At 37.8% G+C, this 25,660-nt stretch overlaps 1 protein-coding gene and 2 long non-coding RNA genes across 4 annotated transcripts; all 3 read right to left on the reverse strand.

Moving 5' to 3' along the window:
• Nucleotides 1-208: 208 nt before the first annotated feature.
• On the reverse strand, nt 209-7,603 carry LOC124164239. Of its 2 annotated transcripts, XM_046541478.1 has the most exons (4): nt 6,373-7,603; nt 5,501-6,086; nt 3,814-3,901; nt 209-777 (listed from the first exon to the last, which is right to left on the reverse strand). In XM_046541478.1, exons 1-2 carry the CDS (start codon nt 6,535-6,537, stop codon nt 5,613-5,615), a joined length of 639 nt encoding a protein of 212 aa, XP_046397434.1. In that variant the 5' UTR covers nt 6,538-7,603; the 3' UTR covers nt 209-777; nt 3,814-3,901; nt 5,501-5,612. The 2 variants fall into 2 exon arrangements, with proteins under 2 accessions (XP_046397434.1, XP_046397435.1); XM_046541479.1 differs by lacking the exon at nt 3,814-3,901.
• Nucleotides 7,604-16,845: 9,242 nt separating this feature from the next.
• LOC124163939 lies at nt 16,846-18,189 on the reverse strand. Its single transcript, XR_006865883.1, has 2 exons — nt 18,105-18,189; nt 16,846-17,195 (listed from the first exon to the last, which is right to left on the reverse strand). It is a non-coding gene; the product is annotated as an uncharacterized LOC124163939 (long non-coding RNA).
• Nucleotides 18,190-21,747: 3,558 nt separating this feature from the next.
• Nucleotides 21,748-23,325, reverse strand: LOC124163892. Its single transcript, XR_006865866.1, has 2 exons — nt 23,192-23,325; nt 21,748-21,817 (listed from the first exon to the last, which is right to left on the reverse strand). It is a non-coding gene; the product is annotated as an uncharacterized LOC124163892 (long non-coding RNA).
• Nucleotides 23,326-25,660: the final 2,335 nt, after the last annotated feature.

Consider the following 25,660-nt stretch of genomic DNA (forward strand, 5'->3'; position numbering starts at 1 on the left):
GGTGACCACACTGTTCAAATGTTTTTTAAGGATCATGGACTTATCAATAGCATTCTTATTAACCAAGCCCTACATTGTAGTGAACTAGCTGTGGCAGGAAATGCAGCAACATGTAGCAAATAATGTACATTACTGCATACATATTCTTTAAGATGACCATGTCCTCTGTCATAAACTTATTATAGGATTAATAAATGGTACACAAGAATTAAACTATAAAATATGTTTATTTTGAATTTTTCATAGACAAAATCCTTCAGAGATTCGAGGGAGACCAGCCTGCCATCTGGCAGTTCAACCTTTATGGCGGGCCCTAGTATGCTTTGTTGGGCAGGGGTGGAGGAAGACTGAGGGAGATCAGATGTAGGAGGGGGATAGCAGAAAGTTGAGGGGCTGGAGTTGTAAAGCAGGGGCAACAGGAGTGGAAGAGGGTTGAGGCTCTGTTTCTGAGGAGGAAGGCGTGGAGGCCAAGGGATTATTAAAGGAGTAGAAGATAGGTATTTTGGGAATTGTGTAAGAAATTGTGGTACTGCAAGGGGTAGTGAGAGGGGAAATTCCTTCAACTTTTTATCACGGTATCTGCAGAGGATGTTGGCTACTGTATTTGGGCAATGATTTTGTAATCTCCTTCCTCCATCTTCTCCCTGTCCTCCTGCCCCCGCTCAATCTGATGGGGTTATCGGATGAGCTGCACTTCTTTGCATTTGGAGCAGGATCACCCAGAACAGGAGATGACGCCACACTCCCACTAGTCCCTGTACCTCATCCATGCCTGGCCTGTAGTGAGTAAATTAATATGGAAGAATTTATTAGTTAAGTTTTGTGAAACTGAATAAGTCCAATTGGTATGTGATGTGGTACATGAAATGAAATATTGAAGGAGTTTATCTTTGAATGACTAAATACCAGTGCAATTTTCTGATACAATAGGGTAGTTTCCTTCATCAAAGAAAACAAAAGGCATTGATTGCAATTCGTTACCCACCATTTGTGTATTCATAATATAAAAATTATTTGGTTTCAGAAATACTGGTTTAGATTAATGACAATGGTCAATTATATCCTCAATAGGGTGGTTTCCTATTATTTTTTTATTGCCTTAATCGAAAGATTATTACTCCTGGAGTACGTATTTCACGCTTTTAGATTTTTAAATGACAATATCTATTTTTCGCGATTAAATGAAAAGTGAAAATTTTCAAGCGCGCGAAAACGCGACGCTCAAGTATGAATGCCGGGAAATATCTCCGTACGTCGTATTTCTGGTTCCCCCTCCCGCCCGGTGAGGTGACCTTGAGGCGAGGCTTAGCGCTGATACGTCGCAGGCTGCCAGCGGGTAGCTGAGTACCTTGCTGAATGGTAGCGCTTGGCTTAAAAAAGGTTTATTAATACCTTATCAAACGAAGAAAACTTTCCGACCTTAGCCAGTTTTAGTAGGTGATTATTAAGACATGTTTCCCTGAGCTCTGTGCCTCATGCATGCATTGGTAACCTCAGACGATGTATAACTCCTATCCTCTCGTGTAGAAACTAGGTCCCTGTGACGTCACGTGGATTGGAATCGCATGGGCGCCAATCTGGCCTTTTTCAAATGAGGATAAAAATGGACCATTGCCATTCATCTAAGACGGCATTTCTAAAACGAAATAATTTGTATATTATGAATACACTAATGGTGGGTAACGAATCGCAATCAATGCCTTTCGTTTTCTTTGATGAAGGAAACTACCCTATTAAAAGGCCAGATTGGCACCCATGCGATGCCACTCCACGTGACGTCACAGGGACGTAGTTTCTATACGATAGATAGGAGTTTTACATCATCTCAGATTACCAATGCATGCATGAGGCACAGAGCTCAGGGAAACATGTCTTAATAATCACTTATTACAAATGGCTAAGGTCAAAAAGTTTTCTATATTTGATAAGGTAATAAGAATCCTTATTTAAGCCAAACGCTACCTGCTAGCAGGGTACTCTGCTACCTGCTAGCATCCTGTGTCGTATCAGTGCTCTAAGCCTTGCCCAAGGTCACCTCACTTGCAGTAGAGGGAACCAGAACGACGTCACACGAAGTTTTCCCAGCATTCATACTTAGCCATCGCATTTTCACGCGCTTGAAAGTTTTCACTTTTCATTTAATCGCAAAAAACATATCCTTATTTAAAAATCTAAAAGCATGAAATTCGTACTCCAGGAGTAATTATCTTTAGATTTTGGCAATAAAAAAAATGATAGGAAGCCTCCCCATTGCATAGGCTTAATATTATTTGCACATAACACTTTGCTGCTGTTAGTAGTTGACTAGCATACCAGGTTAAAAGAATGGAAACCATATAAATATCATATTATAGATGATCGGGATACACCAACAAATCATTATTGCAGGAATAGAAGGATCAACAACTTTGCTATTTCCACATAGTAATTTGACACCTATCGTCGTATCACTCTGTAACGAAACCATGGTTGGGGTCAATAAACTACTATGTGGAAATAGCAAAGTTGTTGATCCTTCTGTTCCTGCAATTATGGATTTCCACCAAGTTACGCCCACTACTATTAAATCATTATTGCATGGGTATAAAATGAAGCACGTCAATATTGAATGAGAAATGTTGGTAGCGCTTTTGAAATAAGACAGAGTGAGCGATTCTTTAGAGAAGTTATTATCCGAAACTATTTAAGGCAATATGTCTGACACAAGCATTTGAAATCTCTATCCAAGTTTGGAAATGTATGTAACATACAACATAAAAAGGGAAGAAAAGAGCCTTGGGGCAATAGATATCATTTAATCACAGCATGCTTAGAGATAATTGAACCTGGAGGTTTAGAGTGAATCGTACCAGAGGACAAATCAAAGCCTACGAATGTCTGAAAAAAAAAATGGCATTCACTTCAGGTGCTATCACAAAAAGAACCGAATAACCAAAAGATGGTTAAAGTAGGGTACCAGAGTTAATGCAAGCTAACACAAAAAATACCAAGGGATCACTCAAAAACTAGAATAGAAATAATTATTTTTTGGTTGATCAGTGTTATCGATTGAGTTGCAAACATGCTCTAGGGATATCATTCTGATTTCAACGACGAGTGTATCTGGCTATTTATTGAGTATTGTCCATAATATGAGTAGAGATTTTTATCAATGGAAATTTGACAGTAGCAAGGATAAAATACAACCTCTGCCACTTTCCCTGCTTATTTCCACTCATTGAATAAACTTGATTTGAAATAAATGTGTTAAGGCAGATTGAGTCATTTATGTTAAAAAATTAGTCGCTGAAAAAATTCTGTGTTAATTTTTTTATCGAGTAAACTAAATCTATTATATTGATGTTATCAATTGACCTTTCAAAAAAATACAGTTGGCTCAGATTCGAATCCCCCCCATAACTTCAGTGCATCAAATGCGCGCGAATTAATCCTACTCAGCTACGGGGCTACATACACATTCCGTGTTCACGGTGAGTCCAAATATGAATCTGAAGAGAGGAAATCCTCGCCACGGAGCTCGCAAGAAAGCACTCCCTCGGCCCCACCTGTGCGTGGACGTGAGTATCCTCGGAGCATTCTATTCGCTAGGGCATTTGAGCCTGTAGTTTGACTCTTGTCTCGCTAGCCCAGTCGCCCCCGCGTCCATCCTCGACGGCTATTGCTGGCGTACTGGTGAGGGATGCAGGCTACCTCATGTGCCAACCTTCCAAGTTTTTACCGACCCTACCACATCAGTTAAGTGGGGCTCTTGGTGTCTACATACTTTTGAAAACGATAGTACCTTCTCTTGAGGTTAAGGATCTTATTTTTCACCTGGCAGCCATTGTGGGGGTTCCCTCTCCTTATCTTCTGTCCCACGTCACTCCAAATGCGAGTGTGCCCCTTTGGAGTGCTCTTAAATCTAAAGAAAGGAAAGAAGTAAAACTCATTTAACAATGCTTAAAACCCATCCAAATTCCACACCCACCACTTTATTTTAAGTACATTACGTATGTACACAGGTATAGCCTCGCCTGCTTATGGTCTTTGGTAAGAAATGGCACAGAAATCTAAATAAGAGAACAATTAACATTGCATAATTTATTTGACTTGCAACAGTGGTTGAACCTAGAGAAATCATTTCTTACAGTAAGCGGCCACTAGAATTCTGCAGACACTAAAATCTACATTTCTGAGGTAACCCTCATGGATTACTTACAAATAGGACTGGCCATGGATCTAAGACTTCTCAAAATTTCCAAGCAATGGCTTACTTTCATTGCTTATTAACTTAAAGAAATCACATGCAACAAAATTTTTAGCAGCTACTGCCTCAAAATAGTATTCCCCTTAAAACTCCAGTGGTTTTTGCACGATGGTAGTGAGCGTGACCTTAACAACTCAGCATGAAGGAAATTATAAATTAATATGTGTATTTATATTCAATCACTACTATTGCATTATATTCTAACATCCTTACAGTAATTACATGGTACAGTTTCAAAGTAAGTGAGTCATCATGACCATTCCAATGGTGGGAGGACCCTTAAATTTTGCTTTTCTTAAATATTTTCCGGCATTAATTAGCCTACAAGCTGTTGCTGGTTGGGGACTTCCGACAGGATTAAATAATTTGCTACAACTAAAAACATATCCATTCACAATCATCACACCCTGTGGCTGGAATCTGATCATCCCACACAAATTAAAGCATGAAAAATATTAATTTCTGTGGTTTTGCATACTTCACACTATTTCTAGCAAAAAATAAAGAGACATTTTATGTACAATATTTTCGTAAAAATACAAATTAAGCTAATGGCTAACTATACTCTGATATATCACATTTGTTACATCAAGTTTAAAATTAATTAACATTCAATAAATACTTTATGATTTTTGAGCACTTACCTCCTTTGAATAATTTCTGACGAGTACATTTCAATTAAATACCTGTCTCAACCTCCGAGAAAGTTCTTTCTCTCCCACCATCGTGTCTCAGTGCTTCTGTCTTCCTCTTCTGCTAACCAGCTTTTGACTAACTTGCATTCACACATGCAGAAACTACCACCAACCATGGTCATGAAATGGTGGTCAGAATCCTAACCACGGTTAACGGTAACTTATGTTTTCACCGTGTCTCGGAACCATGGTCGGGCTTAACCACTTTAAAATGAGCTTAGTGAGAACAGGACAGATTCGAATAAAGTCTATTCAATTCCCATATTCCAGGAACATGACTGACATAATATAGTGCACTCTAAGATATTCATACCGGTTCAAAATTTAATCGATTTATGTGCACCCTAAGATCAGGAAGGCCCGGAAGGCACAGACAGGTTTCTTATGCGACAGTATTCCCCAAGGTAGAAGATTGCCGAGATAATTAGTGAGATGCAAGTTGTTACATGACATAAGAAACAAGATGCATCAGAAGGATGGGGAATATTGGCATCATGTAACACTCACAGTTGTCGTCATAGGGGTAGCACTAAGTTAAGGGTTCGATATCAGGACTTACTGCGGTTGCCTGGGATGGGGGCTGGAGCATCAGGTCTTCCCTCGGGAGCATGTAAGGTGAGTCCAGGGGAGTAATTCCAAACCCAGGTCCACAAAAAGGGATGCTATCCTGGTCACTGGAGACTGCCAGCGTCCGAGGGGACCTGCGAGTCAGCCCTCGATGGAGAGCCAGAAGAAGAGGTGTCCCTGTCTGTGTCGCAGGCAGAGTTACCAGGAAGGAAGACTGTCCGTGGATTCTCCGGAATCGTGCCACTGGAGCATGTCTCCAATAAGAGGGTCGTCTGCTGCAGCCTCCTCCAACTCCGGTGGGCCCGGCGGATGAAGCAAGTAGTGGTCCTGAGGCGACGACGCGGGGACCGCCGTAGGACTACGTTCGGTGGCGTGAGCTGGCTGAGTTGAAGGCGCATCGTCTCCGACCCCGCTGCCTGGATGGCTGATTGTAGAATGGAGAGTAGCTTGTCTGAGATGGTCGTTCCCGAGCCACCTCCCAAAACACATTGGGCAGTTTCAGCAGCTCTTTTGGGGCCTGGATTCTGGCTGCGATGTCCCACCAGTAGAGAGCGGTAACCACGAGGATGCCGGCCCGACTATAAAGAGAAGCTTTAGAAAATCCTGGGAGAAGATTCCAGTCGGCAGCAAAAGAGAGGAAGATATTTCATGCCCATCACGGCGTGTGAGCTCATGAGAAGACAGTTATTCAGTACGAAAAACAAACATTCAGAATCAGGAGGCATCCAGGAAGCCAGCAGGTTCGTACGGTCGTAAGTTTGCGAAGTGCCGCTCCATCGGGACGGCCGTTGGGCAAGGAAGTGGCTGAACCTGGTTTAGTAGCTGTGAAATGAGAGGCTGAAAGGGCACAAGCTGGAAGCCTACCTGGGTGAAAGCGCGGCTGTTGGCCGGACGTAATTCCCGGAGAAGGTGCGGGTTTCCTATTTTGGCGATGGCCTGTATCCTCGTGGCTGCGCAAGAAGGCTGACGTTCCCCCGATGAGGCAACGGAAGGCGCACTGGAAGGAGCGCCGCGAGGAGAATCCGGCATCAGCGGCGGCGACCGATTGCTAGGACTCCGGGAGCGGGTGCAGACCGGCTGCGTCGGGATGTAGAAGCGGAAGGAGAAGCAGGGCGCTCCTGACGCTTGGTGATGACCCTTGAAGCCATCGTGTTCAAGAGAGATAAGAACTGGAGATAGTTCGTGTGGGCGCCCCCACTGTAAAGCGTCCGTGCGCTATGCGGTGACCGCGGCAGGAGAAAAAGAGACTAGGCACTAGTGCCAGCGGCCACCAATTTCTAACTAAACCCTTTCTCCTATTTCCGATTCGTACCCTGCATTACACAGCAAACTAGGATATAAAGTACTCTTGAGGAGTACTCAATTGCTCTTACACCCACACGCTGCGTTGAAGCTATACGTAGAATTGAGGAAAGCCATGCACTACGCACATAAGAGATTAGAAATTTAGTCATTAATTAATTACATACAATGCATTAATCCACAAGTCTCCGTGGAAACTAAAATATCACTCCTACGATTCATCCATAGATTAATGTTATCAATGACGTTATCAAAGTACAACTACACAGAAAATTGTGGAAAGAGGAACATCCTGATATTTCTAAACCAACACAGCAAAACGAAATTCAAACATTTCGGGATAGTAAAAGGAAATTTAGTTTCCTTATTACCACATACCGATTTACGCTCCAAATATGAGAGTCTCTAAACCTCTCCACCAACCGCGATCATGAAAGAGTGGTGAAAATTTCACGCGAAATTACGCTAGCCATGTCATAACGAAACTTACTTGAATTATTACCTTTAAAAAATTGTATGAAAATTTACCGAGATAGGGCAGTAAAATAATATTACAGTACTTCACCAAAACCAGGATAAATTAAGTACTCATTTGTTAAACGTTATATTGATAACCTCCATAAAGACCAGGATTATGAGGCCTCATTAAACTGCAAAGATGATGTGTACAGTACAATACAACCCCCTGCTTTAGCCAGTAACCCAGGGTCGTCTCACAATTAGGGGATTACGGCACCTGGATTTCTGTTACACCCTCTCGCCACGTTGAGGCTGCAGGTAGGATTTGAGAGGGGCATGCACTACACTACCATGCGATTAGTATATTTATTATTCTATTCTAGCAAGTCAAATCACTACATGCAGTAAGCCTACATCTAAAAATTTTAATACACTACACTCAAATTACTCTTCATTCACACCATGCCATTCACACAGATTAGTTTCTAAATATACCATGTTATGCCACTAAACTACAGCTATCCAGAAGATTGCTGAAAAAAATGCATCCTAAAATATCTAAACACTTCTATCGCAACCTATCGAAAAATATAGCAGTGAAGGAATAAACATTTGCTCTTGAGCGATAGTTTATTCTTTCACTAGCCATTAAACGCATTCTTTAAGGTAACCATGTCTCCAATAGCATTTCTCTCTACACGTACACCTGAGAGAGACCGTAATTCGCGTAAACCTACGGTATCATGCATTTACGAAACTCATACTCGCACCACTCGCCTAGCTAAGAAATCCTAACATCAACTGTGTATTCTCGAAAGAGAAATACATCGAAACTACACAATCTGATACTTAAAAAAAGATCGCGAACATTGCGGCGTACATGGCAACAATCAATAAAATCTATAACATTGCTCCTGGAACCTGAAAAAAATCACACCGCAACATACACGAAAAACATCACGCAGCATAAGAAAAAATAAATTACCCACAATTAAATATCAACAATTCAGAATCACAGGAGGGATAAGATAATGGTATCACTCAAAATATCTCTACCAACTACTCATAACAAAAACGCGAAGCTAGAATTAACGGGCAGCAATTTAAATCTCACAGCAATCATTTGAGACTATCATCCTACACCGATTGTACTCTCAGTCGCGTTATTTAAGCTCATATTTATAGTACAGGTGGTTCCAACGTAGATGATGCAGTGGTTCCAAGCAGGTGGTTTAATCCAGGTGGTTCAATGTAGATACTCCCCCGAATGTACATAAATTTCACTTCTGGAGCATAAATAATTCACTCAATACCCATTCAAAATTCAAGTTCAGACACTTATGTTTGTTGTGATGGTTGTTAGTAAAGATATAAGGATAGAACTAATTATGGAAAATAGAAGATTGTAGGAAAAAGAGCCAGATCGCCACCAGGAACCTGGAAAGAAAGGTAGGGAAAATAAATTATTTGGTTGAGCCAGCGCATAAAAATTGTCACCAATTTGATAACAAGGAGCGGATTTAGGTGGGCCCCTATTTTCCGTAACAGTGGTAATGACTCCCCCTCCAAATTTTAGTTTTATTAGAAAGATTGTTTTTGCGTCCTTGTGAAGGGAGTGTTTATGCAAATATAAGGCTTCGAGTCCAAAACGTGAGACTCGTTTGGGTTTAACTTTTCTTAGATCGTTGCACTGCCTACTTTATAAACGTCCCTCCGTCTCGGGATACTATATACTCCCCGAACTCGGGTAATAATCTCCTCCCAAATTTTATGCTGACTCCGCTCTAGTGCGTAAACACTGATATTTCTCATGCAATATTTTGCAATGTATTGATGCATCAAAGCGAAGTTCCTCTCAATCGTATCGTCAGGTAGGTACAAGATTTAAGTTGCATACTAATTTGCTCTTAGTAATAAAATTACCCTATTGTAATTACCATTCCAACAAATCGCACAAAATGGCAGTCTTATGCAATAAATAAATTGCCTATCCTTCGAGGATTCTATTCAGTATTATAAACAGTTGTACCTTCCGTAAAAAAGATTACTCCGACCAAAATTGTATGTTTGAGACTTCAAATGAGAAGACGTCTCGCATACATTATTAGTTAATTCTACAATACCACCGACATTGTTTCACTAACGCAAAAGGCAATGAAATCTCGACCACGTCATCTTAACTAATTTGCGCTATCTTGTCCGTACTGCCCCATTCGCCTACGGAATTAAGTTTCTCTGAGTCAAATACTCAGATTTGAAAAGGACAACAGAACCAACGCAGCAGATTCTAACGTCTCCATTAGTTGGAGATTTAATTAAGATAGTTTTCACCTTATGACATGGTTACTCCAATTACCTCATTGTGAGATTATTTAGTTTTTGGAAAACTGATAAAAGCGATATAGCTTATAATATATAAAGCGTTTGAGGTAGATAATATTTGTTACACAAAAGCAGACAGTAAAAGTTGCTGATTTAACTAATCTATCCGAGAATCGAACGCACTACTTTAGATTTAGAAATTGATTTCTTAACACCTTCATTCATTGAATTATAGTGCGAATTTATAGGACCGACAGAAAATTATCGTGTAATATTGTAATGTAATATTATAAAAAAGCATTGAGAATGCGTAACTACTCTTGACCGCTGCCGAAGCGCATGAAAAAGGTATGTAGAAGATTTTATGATTGATACCAAAGATATGAAAAAGACTGCGAAGAGAATGTCTAGCATTACGAAATAATCCTCTCAAATAATGGTCCGCTGTTCCCTACACTAAGAGTTTTTCACTCGATTCGGGAGGAAGTCCAACCACTCAGAACAATCTCGATAGAAATACCTCTCGCACAAGTAAAAGTCGTCTATAGAAGTGAAAAAAGTAAAGGAGACGAATAGATTTCCTGTACGTACAGAAAATGGCAATTGAGAAACCTAGGGGCCTAGTGACATGCGCGTACTCCAAGATTCACCAAAAATAAGACTGAAATGTTATAACTATGTTCGTGACTTACCTCATAGCCTCCTGGCCGCAAAATGGAACGAAGCATGGCAGGTTTCCGTGGACGAAGAAGAGCTACCGTCACGTGATCAAAAAAACTGCTGCCATCTGTTGTCAATATGATAGTCTAAGTAAACATAAATGTTATTTGACACAAATTTGATGCGTAACATAAATGTTGGTAAAACATAAAATATGAAAGAAGTAATTTGGTTTAAATTAGTTTGATTCCATCAATATTAGTTTGATATGTTCAGATTCCCGTCAACGGTGAAGACAAGGCGTGTGGATAGAGGAGGCCCAATACCATCCCATAGAAGGCTGATTTCTTCTGCCACTTCGGTCGCATTTTAATCGGGTTACAAAAATGCCCGCGACGCGGTGATGAGTGCAATGCGATCCACTTTTTTCCAATATTTTTGAGTATAGTGCTTGTAATTAGGAGGAATATCACTGAAATGTTATGAATTCGATATATCAAATTATCATGCATATTAATTTTGTTAACACCCCTAATAATACCTTATTTCCCCGTGAAACTTGGATCTATTTGTCCACCAGCGACGCACGTGGCAGCTTTTGCAAACCCATTTAAATGCGCGGTGGGTGAAAACACATTCAGAGAATGGCTTGAGGATCCATTTTTGTAATAATCGCGGGCGAAGAACTTGATCGATCGTGATCATAAAACTAGTCATCTGTTGTCGATATAATCGTTCTTAGTAAATTTATTGCCTTAGACTTTATTGCCAGCAATAAGTCGTTGTGTAATGTAAAATATTTTTTTTAAATTTGGTAGATATTAGTTTGATTCCAGGCAATGAGAAAAATCATTTATTGAAAATAATTGCAACGTTCTTTTCTTTTAAAAACGAATCATTTCCTTGTGCGAAAAACGATTACCGCATTGATTTAGACCCACCATAGTTTCAATTAAGTGAGACGATGTGGAATTCGCATACAAATTAAACAAATATTAACTACACATGTGGCGCTGAGGTCGCGATCAATATGTCCGTATTTGCACTTCGCGGACTCTCCAAATATTGTTTTAATCGGGGCATGTAACTGCACAATGCTGATCGGCATTTTTCTCAATCTTGTGTGCAATTGCGCGAATTCATGAATGAAATCAAAAACTGCCCTAACCTGGATATCCGTTTGTAAAGTATAATCATTATCGTCTTAAACAGTTATTTGTCTGCATATTTTATTTTCAATTGTTAATAACTCACTGGTCGTTTTTATTGCTAAATTTGATATTACAGACACAGGTCCCAATCATATATTTAAAAAATTATAACTACATGAGTTTATACATTGGGTCCCCCTTTTCAGCGTAGGATGCGGCTGGCTTATATGAATGGACTTTTCCAGGACTCGAGCCCAAGAAGTTTATCCGAAGTGCATTTAATATTTTGAATGCTAGAAACGATCCATACAGTCAAACTATAGTAGAATCATTCAAGAACTTCGAGGAATATTTAAAATACAAATACATATTTCATTTTAGAATGGGAAAATACCAAAAAAGGGCTTCAAAACTTAAATAATATAAAAATGATAATTTTTCTTATAAAAATAAAAAAGGTTCATTATTGAAAGTGCTAGAGTTTTACCCGATTTCAGAGATAAGGGAACGTTCAAGTATTGCGTAAGCAAAATTGTAGACATTTCTGATCCCTCCGCCTCCTCACCAGCAAAAATAAGCAACTGCCGATAAGGAATAATGAAATTAAGATGGAATAAGCACCTTCCCTCCCACAGTTTCATAAGAGAATAAATAATAAATTCGATTGTTTGGTTTATGTAGAGAAAACTAAATATTTTGTAATATTGGATTTCTTCTTCAGAAATGCCACATGAGTACTGTAAAAAGCGTTATAACACAATTTCTTTAATCAAGACTTTAGTTGAATTAATTAATATATTATTATTAGTAAAAAAAACTCTGCACGACCACTTCTTTCTTCGCTAAATTAATGGATCTCTCTGCTTCATATGAGCGCTGCTATAACCCCTCCCCTTCCCGTCCTGCTTATCAGCAAGACTAAAAGAACTCGTAACCCTTCCACTCCCAGGCGGAGCTTATGTAATACTTGAAAGTCCCCAAATGTACGTACTTTCGGTAGTTCCTGGGGTCTGAATGAGGGTGTCATACTGTCATCTCTCAGAAACAAACTGAGTTAAACTAACACTAGTAATTTCTATTGTTACCACCCGTTTCGAAGTCTCTACGTCAGTCTCTGATAAGATACGTGATAGCAATAATATATTCTGAAGTTTAACTACTCATGTGCTCGTTCCATTTTTTTTCAATCGTGGCAGAGTGAAAAATAACGAGACACGTACTCCTTTTTTCGATCTATCACAAATAAATTGAGTTACGTACGGTGTAATCTCGACAGCCTTCCGCAGACTGATAAGTTGATGACACATGCCCCTTCCGTGCGGGCCAACGTTACTGGGGCACTCCTTCCTTCTTGCGTAATTTGTTATTTACTCTCGAGTTATATCATAAATGACCTATTCACTGCAAATGACTTTATAAGCCACAACTTAAATGACTTCAACTTGTAAAATGGCTAAACATTTAAGAAAATATCCTCAATTAAGAATTTTTTAAGGCACCCTCAATTTAGGAGACTGACTTAATAAGGACAACGTCTTTCATTTTAACACATGTCTTTACCGCATTCCTCCCTGTAAATGCAATTCCAAGCCCTATTGCTCGATGTAATTACTAAAAGAAAAATGGAAGGCGTCACGCAAGGTGGAGAGCGATTGTTGTCCCGATCCCACCTTACTACATGTACGAAAAACTGTTGTACAGAATAAATAATTTATATTAGGTCTAACTTACACTGCATTTTTCTAAATTTCATTAGAAATTTTATTCGTTGAGTCCATTTCTTGGCCAGTCTCAAATATTTACACCACTCAAACTACTTAAGTGTTATATTGGGAAATTGAAGAAACATTCCCAGTATTTTGAAAAATTCGGAAATCCAATTTGGAAAGTTTCACCTAAAGTAAACCTCAAAATATAGTTTAGTTGATTAAACTGAAATGTATATAGAAAGTAAGTCCACAAAATCTGCATCAAGTATGTCAGGCTTTCTTCCTTCCCACTGAAATTAGTTAAACCCTTCGGCTAGGATGTAATATTGCCAGTGGAAAATCACAACAGAAATTCTACATTTCCACTAGTTTAGAGGGAAATGAGAGCATTCTTAAACCTTGCGGTAAATAAATTTATTTCACTCGTAGACATGACCAATCACCGGCCGTTTTGCAAACAGAGAAAGTTTTCTAAAATTTTGTCCTATGGTGGCTCAGTTCTCCTTGAGGGATCAAAGCAATGCTTTTGGAAAGTATAGACTGCAACGCGTGTCTTGTTGGCAGCGCTGGTTATCTCTGACGAAGTCCTTTTCGTCGATCCTATTACTGGAATATTGAGGGTGGAGGAGTGGTTTCTTTCACATTTCTGCACCTCTTCGCTGCTACACTCCAGATTTCTATTGACATCTCTGGGTTTTCCTCAGGAACCAACTGCATCATAATTACTCCATGCATGGAAAGAAAATATATTGACAATTAGCCAGTCTCAAGAACAATAACTACGTAGCACTCTTGATCAGTACCTAATCTAGCTAGTCACGACATATGAATTGATTGTCATTATTTCCCAATCAGGTCGTTTATTCTACTTCGGGTTATTAAGTACTCTCAACTTCTATTAGAATGAAAAACTTTGTAAATTTCACATTCAATTTTATTAACACGACCGGTTTCGTCGCTGCGCGACATCACCTGATGATGTCGCGCAGCGATGAAACTGGTCGTGTTAATAAAATTAATGTGAAATTTACAACGTTTTTTCATTCTAATATGAGACAATTTCACGAAGTTCCGCCGCAAACCATTCAATCTCTCAACTTCTATTATTCACTGCGAGTCTACAAAATATCTTAGTAGAAATGTAAAAAAGCCACTGGGTTTTCAATAATTTAAAATTAACCTTGAGAACAATTTCATATTCTTCGTACATATCAAACATTTTAAAAATAAAATTATGAATGTTCACATTTATCTTATTCTTGTAGAATTCAAAGTCTTAGATATTCACAAGATTATAAAAATTATCTAGTTAAATGGCAAAATTATGTAATAAGTGATAACATGTCCAGCTCCTAGGAGGAATTTCTCATACGCAAATGACATACGTTAATACCTAATGGGAATATCAATCGCCAAACAACGAGCACTGAAAACATGCCATGATTTTTTTTATTCATGCACGAATGCAGAATAAAAGTCTGCATAGCTACATAATGATTGCTTAGCTTCTAACCTGATGAGGTCGACAAATATACATAGTGTCAGGAACAAAATATTGATGCAGTTGCAGGTAGAGCATCCCAGGTGGTCCACCCCGGGCCAAGTTCAATCTTCATTCCTATGAACCAATGTTTCTCACGTGCTATTGTACCTAAAGGTTTAAGATCTAAGAAAAAAAATAAATATTCATAAATTTAGCACCACGCGAAAATTTACCATCACCATCTCAGAGCGGCCTTATGCAATAAGATTTAATCACGGTTATTTGGTAGTCGATACGACTCCAGAGGTGTATTACCACCGATGCCTTTATCGATCATATTACCTCATTGAATATCAAAGACTCGCTTTAATCTTGTTAAGTTATTACACCAAAATTCAGCAACTGCGATTACCTGCATTCGCCACTTAAATCGAGATGATACACCACATAGTAATATTTCAAATCACACTCAGAATTCAAAACCTTAATACAAAAGCTCTCAGATGCATATGAAAAATGAATCAGTAAAAAATCTTTAAAACTGAAATTTCAAATTAAATTTTATTAACAAAATAATTAGACTAGATGAAAGCAGACATTTAACTTGTCCACATGAGGGAAAATTGAAAAAATATTTTCAGCCGTTCAGCAAAAAGAAGTGTTAAGTACAATGGCATCTTGTTGAAGTAATTTCCAATTGTTAGTGCATCTCCTGCATTAGCTAGCAATATAGGCCCCTAATTTACTCCTAAATGGCAAATTGCTGTTACATCCACTCGCTGCCTTGAGGATACAGGTAGAGTTGAAGAGGAGAATGCGCTACTTATCGGTGTGATTAGACTAACGCAATTAGAGCAATTTAGTCAGAATAAAATGCGTAAATTGCCGACTGTAATAGATAAAATTTCATTCATTCCATTAATTCATACATTAATGTTCTTAATTAAACGATAAAACTACACTTATTTCGAAGATTGCTTGCGGAAACATTCTGAAATTTTTCTTCAGAAAAAAAGCGCCGGTATCTAAATAAGCGAGAAAAAAACCAAGCGCTCTTACCTATGCTTTATCTTACAGAATATACGCTCTCTTACGCGAAGATCTAAAAACTTGACATTGCACGCCCTCTTATTGTTAGTGCAGTCTTGAAAAACTCTGGTAACACTGCGCTAGTCTCATTATTACAAAACTTACTTGCGTTACTCACCGAGAAAGGAATTCACATTTTATAAAAATAAAAAAGTTGTCAGTAAATGGCAGGCCGTAAAATAATAGCCGAGTACTTCAATTGGATTATAAAATAATTATAATATTCGTAAAGCCCTCTTGAAGGGATAGCAGAATTCATAACCTCAATACTAACTGAGACTAGGCATCAAGTCTTCTTTGGACTGCAACAATGAAAAGGGCAAAAGATTACCCCCTGCATTAGCCAGTAATCCGGGGTCGTCTCTATTGCGGGATTTCGGCACCTGGATTCCTGTTACACCCTCTCGCCACGTTGAGGCTGCAGGTAGGATTTGAGAGGGGCATGCACTACACTACCATGCGATTACTATGTTTAGTGTTGTATTCTAGCAATTCAAATAACTACAAGCAGTATGCCTACACTAAAAATTCTAATAAACTACACTCCAATTACTCTTCATTCACACCATGCCATTCACTCAGATTAGTTTCTAAATATACTATGTTATGCCACTAAAATAAAGCTATCCAGAAGATTGCTGAAAAAAATACATCCTAAAATTTCTAAACACTTCTATCGCAGCCTATCCGAAAAATATAGCAGTGAAGGAATAAACATTTGCTCTTGAGCGATAGTTTGTTCTTTCACTAGCCATTAAACGCATTTTCTAAGGTAACCATGTCTCCCATAGCATTTCTCTCTACACGTGCGCCTGAAAAAAAAACGAAATTCACGTAAACCTACGGTTTCATGCATTTACGAAACTCATACTCGCACCACTCGCCTAGCTAAGAAATCCTAACATTAACTCTGTATTCTCGAAAGAGAAAAACATTGAAACTATACAATCTGATACTTAAAAAAAGCTCCCGAACATTACGGCGTGCATGGCAACAATCAATATAATCGATAATGTTGCTCCTGGAACCTGAAAAAAATCACATAATATACGCAAAAATATCACCCAAAATTGAATATCCGCATTTCAGAATCACAGGAGGGATAAGATAATTGTATCACTCAATATCTCTACCAACTACTAGTTTAAAAACCCCAAGCTCTATTTTACAGGCGGCAATTTTAATCCCACAGCAATCATATGAGATCATCATCCTACACCGATAGTACTCTTATGCGCGTTATTGAAGCTCATATTTATAGTAAAGGTGGTTCCAACGTAGATAATGCAGTGGTCCAATGCAGGTTGATCAATCCAGGTGTTTCAATGTAGATACTCCCCAAATGTACATAAATTTCACTTCTGGAGCATAAATAATTCACTCAATACCCATTCAAAATTCAAGTTCAGACACTTATGTTTGTTGTGATGGTTGTTAGTAAAGATATAAGGATAGAACTAATTATGGAAAATAGAAGATTGTAGGAAAAAGAGCCAGATCGCCACCAGGAACCTGGAAAGAAAGGTAGGGAAAATAAATTATTTGGTTGAGCCAGCGCATAAAAACAATTACTAATTTGACAACAAGGAGCGGTTTTAGGTGGGCCGCTAGTTTGGGCAACAGTGGTAATGACCTCCCCTCCTTCTCCACAACATGTTTTTGCTACCCTGTGCACACCACTCCTCTCCCCAAAGTAATTATGTTTTAACTAATAAATACACTTAACATGACCGATAAAATTAAGGATTTTACTTCTTCACTAGTTGGACATTTAATGACGCCAGTTTTCACCCTATGACATACGTACTCCATTAACTGATAGTCCGAATTAGTTTTAAAGCGAACAGGTAAAAGTGATCCAACATATTGCCATGTGTAAGTACTTTTAGGAGTATCTTTGTCAGTCGATATTTCTTACACAAAAAAACTGCAAATTTAAATAACATCCGGGAGGCCAACGCACGACCTTCAGGTCAGAAACCTATTTCTTTACACCCTGTCCATTGAATTGCAATGTAAACCTTACAATATTACTTGTAAAAGAGAAAAGTGAAATTTTACAAAGTTACTAGAAGGGATGAGCTTTGTAAGACGTGACCGCTACCGAAGGATGCGATGTGTTCTACCAAAGATATGGAAAAGGAGGCGCAGCGCATTACGAACTACACTTTTAGAATAATTCCTAGTTGTTCCCTATACGAATTATCTTTCACTATACTCGGTAAAAAGCCCAACCGTTCCTTACGATATAATTAGGAATTCCTCGCGCACAAGTACAAGACGTCTATAGATTTAATAAAAATATTCGAGAGAGAGGTTAATTTCCTATACACACAACAAATGACAACTTGGAAACATTAAGTGAAATTGAGAAACGCATGTGGCCACAACTACGAAAGATTATTAAAGTTCGTGACTTACCTCAATGCCTCCTGGCCGCGAAATGGAACGAAGCAAGGTAGGTCCCCGTGTACGAAGAAGAGCTTGCGGTCACGTGATCAAAAACTGCTGCCATCTGATGTCAATATGATAGCTCTTAGTTAAAATAAATGTAAATTGACTTGCTTTTAATGTGTGAAATTAAATTGGTAAATATAAAATATTAACAAAATAATTTGGTTAATATAAGTTTGATAAATGTAGATTCCCGTCGACAGAGAAGTGGACTTGGTGTCAAGTGATCAAAACACTGCTGCCATCTGTCGTCGATATCATAGTTCTCAGTAAAAATTAATTTTAATTGAACTGTAGATATGCAATGTGTGAGAGTAATCATGGTAAAATATAACGTATTAAACAAAATAACTTGGTCAATATTAGTTTTATTCTGGGCAGTGATCAAAAAGTGACTCATTGAAATTTATTGAATGGGTCTTTTATCTTAATACGAATAATTTTCTTTTGAGCAAAACAATGTTCGGATTAATTTTTACATCCAATAGCTTCAGTTAAGTTGTAGGATTTGATGTTGCATACAAATTCAACAAATATTAACAATAAATGTGACGCTGAGGTCACGACCACGATATGGTCGTCGGCGGACATTCGCGGTCTTTCAAAATACTTTTTTACTGGGGGAATGCAATTACAGAATTCAGCACTACATTATTTCTCTATCTTGTGTGCACTTGCGCGAGTTTACGAACGAAATTAGAACAGGGGCTGTTTTGCCATTTCGCATTCATGTATTCTATCAATTCACGGCTTTACACGACGAAATTAGAAATTTTTAGTTATCACCTGGCTAGGAATAGCGTGAATAGTGCAGGATAGTATTTTAATGCAGATGTAGAATGTCAATGGTCGTTTATTGCAGTGAATTCACGAGGATAGTATTGAATTTGTTTTATTAAGAAGGTCAGATGGGGTACAATTCGTTAAATTAATTTTATTGGGGGAATTTTGATGGTGAAAATGATGAAGGGCAAATTTGAGGCATTGGCGGATGTATGTTGGGGGACTTAGGGGGGCCATAGTTGCCCCCCCCCCCCACATTGAATCGAAACACAAAATAGATAAAATCGAAATTTTTTGAGGTTGTCACTTTGTACAGAAGCATTTAGTCGTATTTCCCGATATATTTACCTACTTTAACGAATTGAAATACAAAGTAGCTCTAAACTTAGAACCTATTTTACACGCTTTTGGTATGCTACAATCCAGTGGCAGATCCAGAGAGGGCCTTGGGTATCCAATTTACACACGATGGAATAGTAATTTTGATCGTACCGCAAGTATTGCTGGGAGGTTACCCCTCGCTCAGCTCCCCGCCCCTGTCCATACCCTGGATCCGCCTCTGACTTAAGGGGCTCGATTCTGCAACTTTTTTTTCTGTTGAGAAGCATATTTGCTCCCTGCGATTGTAGCAAATATTATACACCCGAATCGTCCATCTATGTGTACTATATCTAAGGTTGCTAAATCTATTGAAATCCTCCGCAATATAGTGTTGCAAGATTTTTTTCAGTATGTCTAAAAACAGCTGGTCACTTAAGGAGCACTCATGGATGAAAGAACGTAGGGAATACGGTAGAATGGTTAAGAATTTCAACATGTGCAGAACACTAATAAGTGGATTTGGCACTCCCTATCAACCAATCAATCAGGCCTTTGGTGTCACGTTTTTTTTATTTCTAGCGTAATCACATTAAAATGTAGAGAGTGGAGTACAATTAAATCTTAATTTGCCAGTCTCATCTAGAGAAATGTATTATTACGGAATGGTCTTTTTCTGCCATTCCGTATATGCTCAGTTAATACTGCACCTAAAGTGATGAATGAGGTAACATTTTAAACTTTGAATCAGCCGCTTCCGGCAAAAAATACAATCTAAATCTAAAATTTCACTAAAAAAACCATTATTTTCACTTACAACCCGAAATAAACTTAAAATGTTCGGTTTTTCCATTTTGTTTGCTCGCTCGAGGTATATCGACTTCAAGCATTTTTTATTCCAAACTTAAAGAAAAAAGTTTAAAAACTCTTAAATTCATAACTAAACCAAAGAAACGTAACTTAAGCAGGCATGAATATTACAAATAAAATATAAGGAGTATAAAGAACATAAAACAACATTGTTACGTCTAATATTGTCTTTAAAGAGGTTTATTAACCCTTTATAACCCAATGTAGTTTCTGAGCTCTATTTAGGAGATATCTAAACTACCTACTACTTTTTAGTGAAAATTTTTATGGCGAAATATTAAACTGCCACGATAATCATCATTGAGTGTAAAATTTTCAAATTTGATTTCTCCCAGAATCAGTTCTGGGTTAGAAAGGGTTAATTGCGTGCCATTAATTAGTAACAGACCTAATGAATGCTCCTACTGGTACCAAACTATCTTGTCTGTATTCATATGTTTTGCATATTTTTGCAAGAAAACAAGTATAAATAAAGTACTGTATGATGCACCTTCTCTACTAAAAACCGAATTACGCCGTTTCCTTATCATACGTATGCCCTGTAAGGGTTAAAGTGGGAAATTTTCGCACGAGTTATCTGGTAGAAATGTAACATTTTAAAGACCTGAAAATTTTAAGCTAATCGCCTAAGTTTCAAACAAAATACGTCACGAAAAACGACTAGTGCATTATTTGTGATAGATAATAGAAATGTGAAAGAAATTTGGTCGTACGCATAGAAATAATTTTGTCAGCCTTTTCTTCTGGTTGACTACGGTCGAAGTACCATTTTCTACCTTTGAGAGAACTTTTTATTTCATACAAGCATCTTTCCTATGCCGATTGCTTTTGTTTGGGGGTTATGTAGCGATAATACGAACTCATTATCTTTCGGTTCATGCGTACGTACGTAATTCTGTTTACTCTACTTGACATCTAGGCTCATATACAATTTTAAAATCATAATTTTCATCTGAAATTACCTTGAGATCAAGCACCACACTGTAATTCAAGGAAAATAATTTAAGCGTTCTCACATTTCAAGTAATTCAGAGCTAAAACAAAATCATTTGGGTTGAATCAGACATTCATTTGGGTTGAAACCAACCTTCTATTAACCGGATGAACTGTGGTCGTTGTTTACCTAGGTTAATTTAAGTTATTCTTCCCCTCTAATTTTGTTTGAAATGAAATAGCATTTGATCCTCATTAAGAAATAACATTTAAGGATTTGTCATTTGAGACACTAAATTTCAAATTTCACACTAGATTGAAACGTCTCGGCAACGAATTATATATTAGTCAGTCTACAAATAAATTAAAACTCCAACCTGTTGACAGGCTTTTCATCAGCTATCTTAATACCTCTGCAGTACCAGATAACAATACATCGGGCAGAAAGTAACACAGCTCAAAATTTTGTGGAAGCAATTTTATTATCAAATTACAAACCGAGTATGGAAAAACAAGAGTTCTCAAAATGAAAGAGATCCTACTCCCAATCTCTTCTTGGGCCGCAGTGATAGGTTTACACAGTAAAAACGAACTTTATGCAAATGCAGGCTGCAACGAGCTCCTCGTCTTCCACGGTAGTGTTCGACAGCAATAACCATTTCGTTGAGTAGGCAAAGCTTCTGGAGAATTGTGGCTGGTGCTTTGGTCGTTGATCCCATGTTCAGCAGCATGGAGTAGCAGTGAATTCAACACCTTCAACTGTACGGCTGTATCAGCTTAAAAATAAAATAAGAACTAATATTAACAATTAGCAAGTAATTCTTAACCACTATGCAGCATTCAAGTATTAAAAAAACATGTAATACCAATCCTTCTTAATTATATTTTCTATTTTCAGTGGTCCGTTTGAAGTTACTTTAATTTGGCTCTAACTACTTATTTGCTCAAGTATTAGCAAAATAAAATATTTTAACTTAAAAAAGTAAGAAAATCACATGTTTAGGAAGTTAATGATCAATAGGAATTAAACATTCACGGTGAATTTGAGCACATTTTTAAGAGATCTCCGAATTTCACATGCAGCTTAGAAAACCAATTCTGCGCCAAGACATAGGTTAGAAAAAACACAAATTGATGAAAAATAATTACGTAAATTTAAGACTTATCTTTTTTGTGACTGATAACTCAAAACTTAAGCTTTCATCCTGAAAAGGCAGGATATATCAAGTATAGTTGTCAACATGTACTAATATCTCAAACCTGATTTCACCTCTATATATTCAGGTTTTATTTTCTAGAATTTATAACAGCTCTACTCTTATCATGAAAATCTATAGATTTTCCAAAACTTTTTGCAAGTAGCCAGTCACAAAAAATAACGATCAAGAGGAAGGTATGTGCCCACCAATGTACATTCAATTAGCAATTCAACAGCATTACGACTCCTTTTAGTCTTTTCTAACCTCTGGAATCACCTGCTTATCAAGATTTGTTCCCAAAGTGATGCCCTGGAATTGAATTAGTTCTACTGGGAGTACTTAATCTTTCAAGAAACTAAGTCAATACATTCAGAAGCGATCCATCACGTGCCATAATTGGATTGGCCCTCTCGAGCTGTACACCAGAATCTTCAAGCTGAGTAACATCCGTGGTTAACTAAATGTTCACTAGAAAGATTCTTTAATAACTTCAATCAGACAATATTTACCATAAAATAAACATTAGGGTATTCTTCCAAAATTTAAGGTTAGTTTCCGCTAATCGTTTATTAAAGCCATTTCAATTTTAAATTTCAATACCATGTTTACGCGGTTAGTTTATTTCCTCGGGTAAGTTGTCAAGAACAAAATTTTCTACTCTTTCAAACAAATCCTGCCCGATGGTGATTAGGAAAACATCTAAGAGAAGCGATTGGAAAAGATAACATGCAAAGATGTTTAGAGGAAAAAAATCATACATTCTCGAGAATAAAAATACTTTCAAGTTCATTACTTCAAAAAAAAAAAACTTTAGTAAGAAGTACAAACTTCTGAGGCTTTCCCAATAAAATTTTTGCCAGACAGCCAGCTTGAACACTACCAACAGATTCTATCTCTGTCCACATGTAAGTTACTTGACGGTTTAATGTTTACAAAAATAATATGACTTACCTTTTATCATGTGCCATTTCGATTTTTTGATTGACCCCCTGCATTAGCCAGCAATTTAGGTCCTCAATGGTTTATTTAACTTTGGACTTAAAACGCTGTTACACCCTCTCGCCGCGTTGAGGCTGCAGGTAGGATTTGAGAGGGGCATGCACTACACTACCATGCGATTAGTAACTAGCTAAATAGTTATTAGGTGCAATACTACCCAATTGTGTCAATCCGCCTAACTACTTGTTAACCAAAATACCATTCATATCGATTAATGACTCATTCACTCATTCACACGCTAACAAACTACAACTATCAAGAAGATTGCTGAAAGAGATACATCCTAAAATTTCTAAACACTTCTATCGCAACCTAACCGAAAATAAAAAAAAGGAGTGAAAGAACAAACAAACTCACTTTTAAGGGTGGTTGTTTTTTCTTTCACTCTCATATTAACGCGATCTCTTGCGTGACCATGTCTGAAATATCGCTTCTCACTACTCGTGCACCTGAAAGAGACCGAAATCCACGCGAAACTACGCATATGTCCATACGAAACTCACTAGCAGCACTCTCCTAGCTAAGACATCCTATATACACTGTTGACCTGAAAAAAAAATTCTCACAAGGGAATACGCACCCTCAACCTAACGCTAAAATTATCGCAGAACATCAAAAATAATCATTACGAATACACAAACTCCGGGAAACTGAAAAAATTACATCGCAACATGCATATACAAAAATACACTTCACTCGGAATATCGCATAACATAATACATGGGCACTTCAGGATCATAAGATGAAGACAATTTCTTTGCTCAAATTATCTCTACCGACTACACGTAACCTGTAAAAAAAACCGCGAAGCTAGATTTTACGAGCAAAAAGCAAAATCCCACGTCAATGACGTGAGATTTCCCTACACCGATTGTACTCTCAGCCGCGACACTCTTTAATTCATAAGGAGGAAGTAATTCAATGTTATGTATGCATATATGACAGCCCCAATATAAAAATATAAGTTCCTCTACTGTAGGTCATGTGATACCATATATACATATTTAAATTCACAATACAAAAAAAACATGTGTTCTGGAATCAATGTGATGGTAAATAAAGATAATAGATAAATATTTGGAAAAGGAAGAGGGTAATGAAAGAGCCAGATCGCCGTCAGGAACCTGAAAGGAAAAGATTGGGAAATCAGTTGTCTAATCTTTAGTCCCGGTACAGAATTAAAACTAGTCATAAGAAATCTTAAATACAAATCTGACGTGAAAGAAATGGATAAATGGGGAAAAACCCTCAAGCTAACGGTATAACTATGGCAGCATTAAAAAAATAATATTACATAGCTTGCTACGGGAACCAAAAAAATGCTTTTTCTAGCGATTAAACTAAATTAATGAAACCTAACAATTTCTTAAGGCCATTAGGGGCACGTCAATGAGCAAGTTGGCACTGAAAAAAATAGTTTAAATTGCGAGCTCTGAAATAGAACGGGGGCTATTTTGCCGGTTATCACATACGCATTCTCTCATAAGTTCACCGCTTTACAAGACGCTTTTTTTATTGAGCCTTCGTAAATACGTCAGATTGCGCAATGATGTACCCCGTGTAGAACTGTCTTTAAGTCAGGTTCGCAATCGGGCAAAAATCTATGAATCAAGGCAGAGGCGGAAAACTACAGAAAAAATATTGCAAAGGTTATCCGCCTAATGCTCTCCCCTGCCGTGGTCTATCCGAAATGCTTTTCAGCTTCCCGCCAGTTACGCCGATTCCTCCTCAGCGTCTATCCTCCCAATGCCGCAGCAAAATATTTCAAGCACGTTTTTAATTTCACCCATGGGTGCAACACCTCCAGCGACATTATATTTTACCACAAAGCTGCCATCCAAAAAAATAGATAACTTACATTATGCTCGGTAATAATTTAATTGTTAAAAGCGTATTTACTTTCAATCTCCAAACCACATCATTGATTGGGAAACTAAGTGGCATCGTCCCAATATATTTTTTTTAATATTCAACAATAAAAACCTGTAAGCCCGCAGACATTCAATTCGTAGATACTATCAGTTTTATCCATTTACACCAATACGACCTCCAGACAGTACGAGCTATAACCCAAGTTTACTTTTAGAGCAGAGTAACTGTCTTCAAGGATCGAATTGGGTTAACTCTAGCAGCTTAAATTGCGGTAACTCGCCATTTTATGAGGGAATTTAAAGCATTTAAATGAAGAATTTTTCCACAGTAATAACACACATGCCTGCAATAGGTAAACCTAAGCGAGATAAGGATTTATTCGATGCCTTCTATTAATTTCCTTTGATAAGTCTGCTGAATCTTCAGCTAAAAGCAGTGAAGTTTCGAAAGCGAACCCCCGAACGTAGCTAAACATCCTGTCATGGATGTGATCCCACGACCTACCGTTTAAGAATCTAAGGATCATAACTCCATTATGCTACATACGTC

This window comes from Ischnura elegans, chromosome 8, assembly GCF_921293095.1.
Source record: "Ischnura elegans chromosome 8, ioIscEleg1.1, whole genome shotgun sequence".
Lineage (NCBI taxonomy): Eukaryota > Metazoa > Arthropoda > Insecta > Odonata > Coenagrionidae > Ischnura > Ischnura elegans.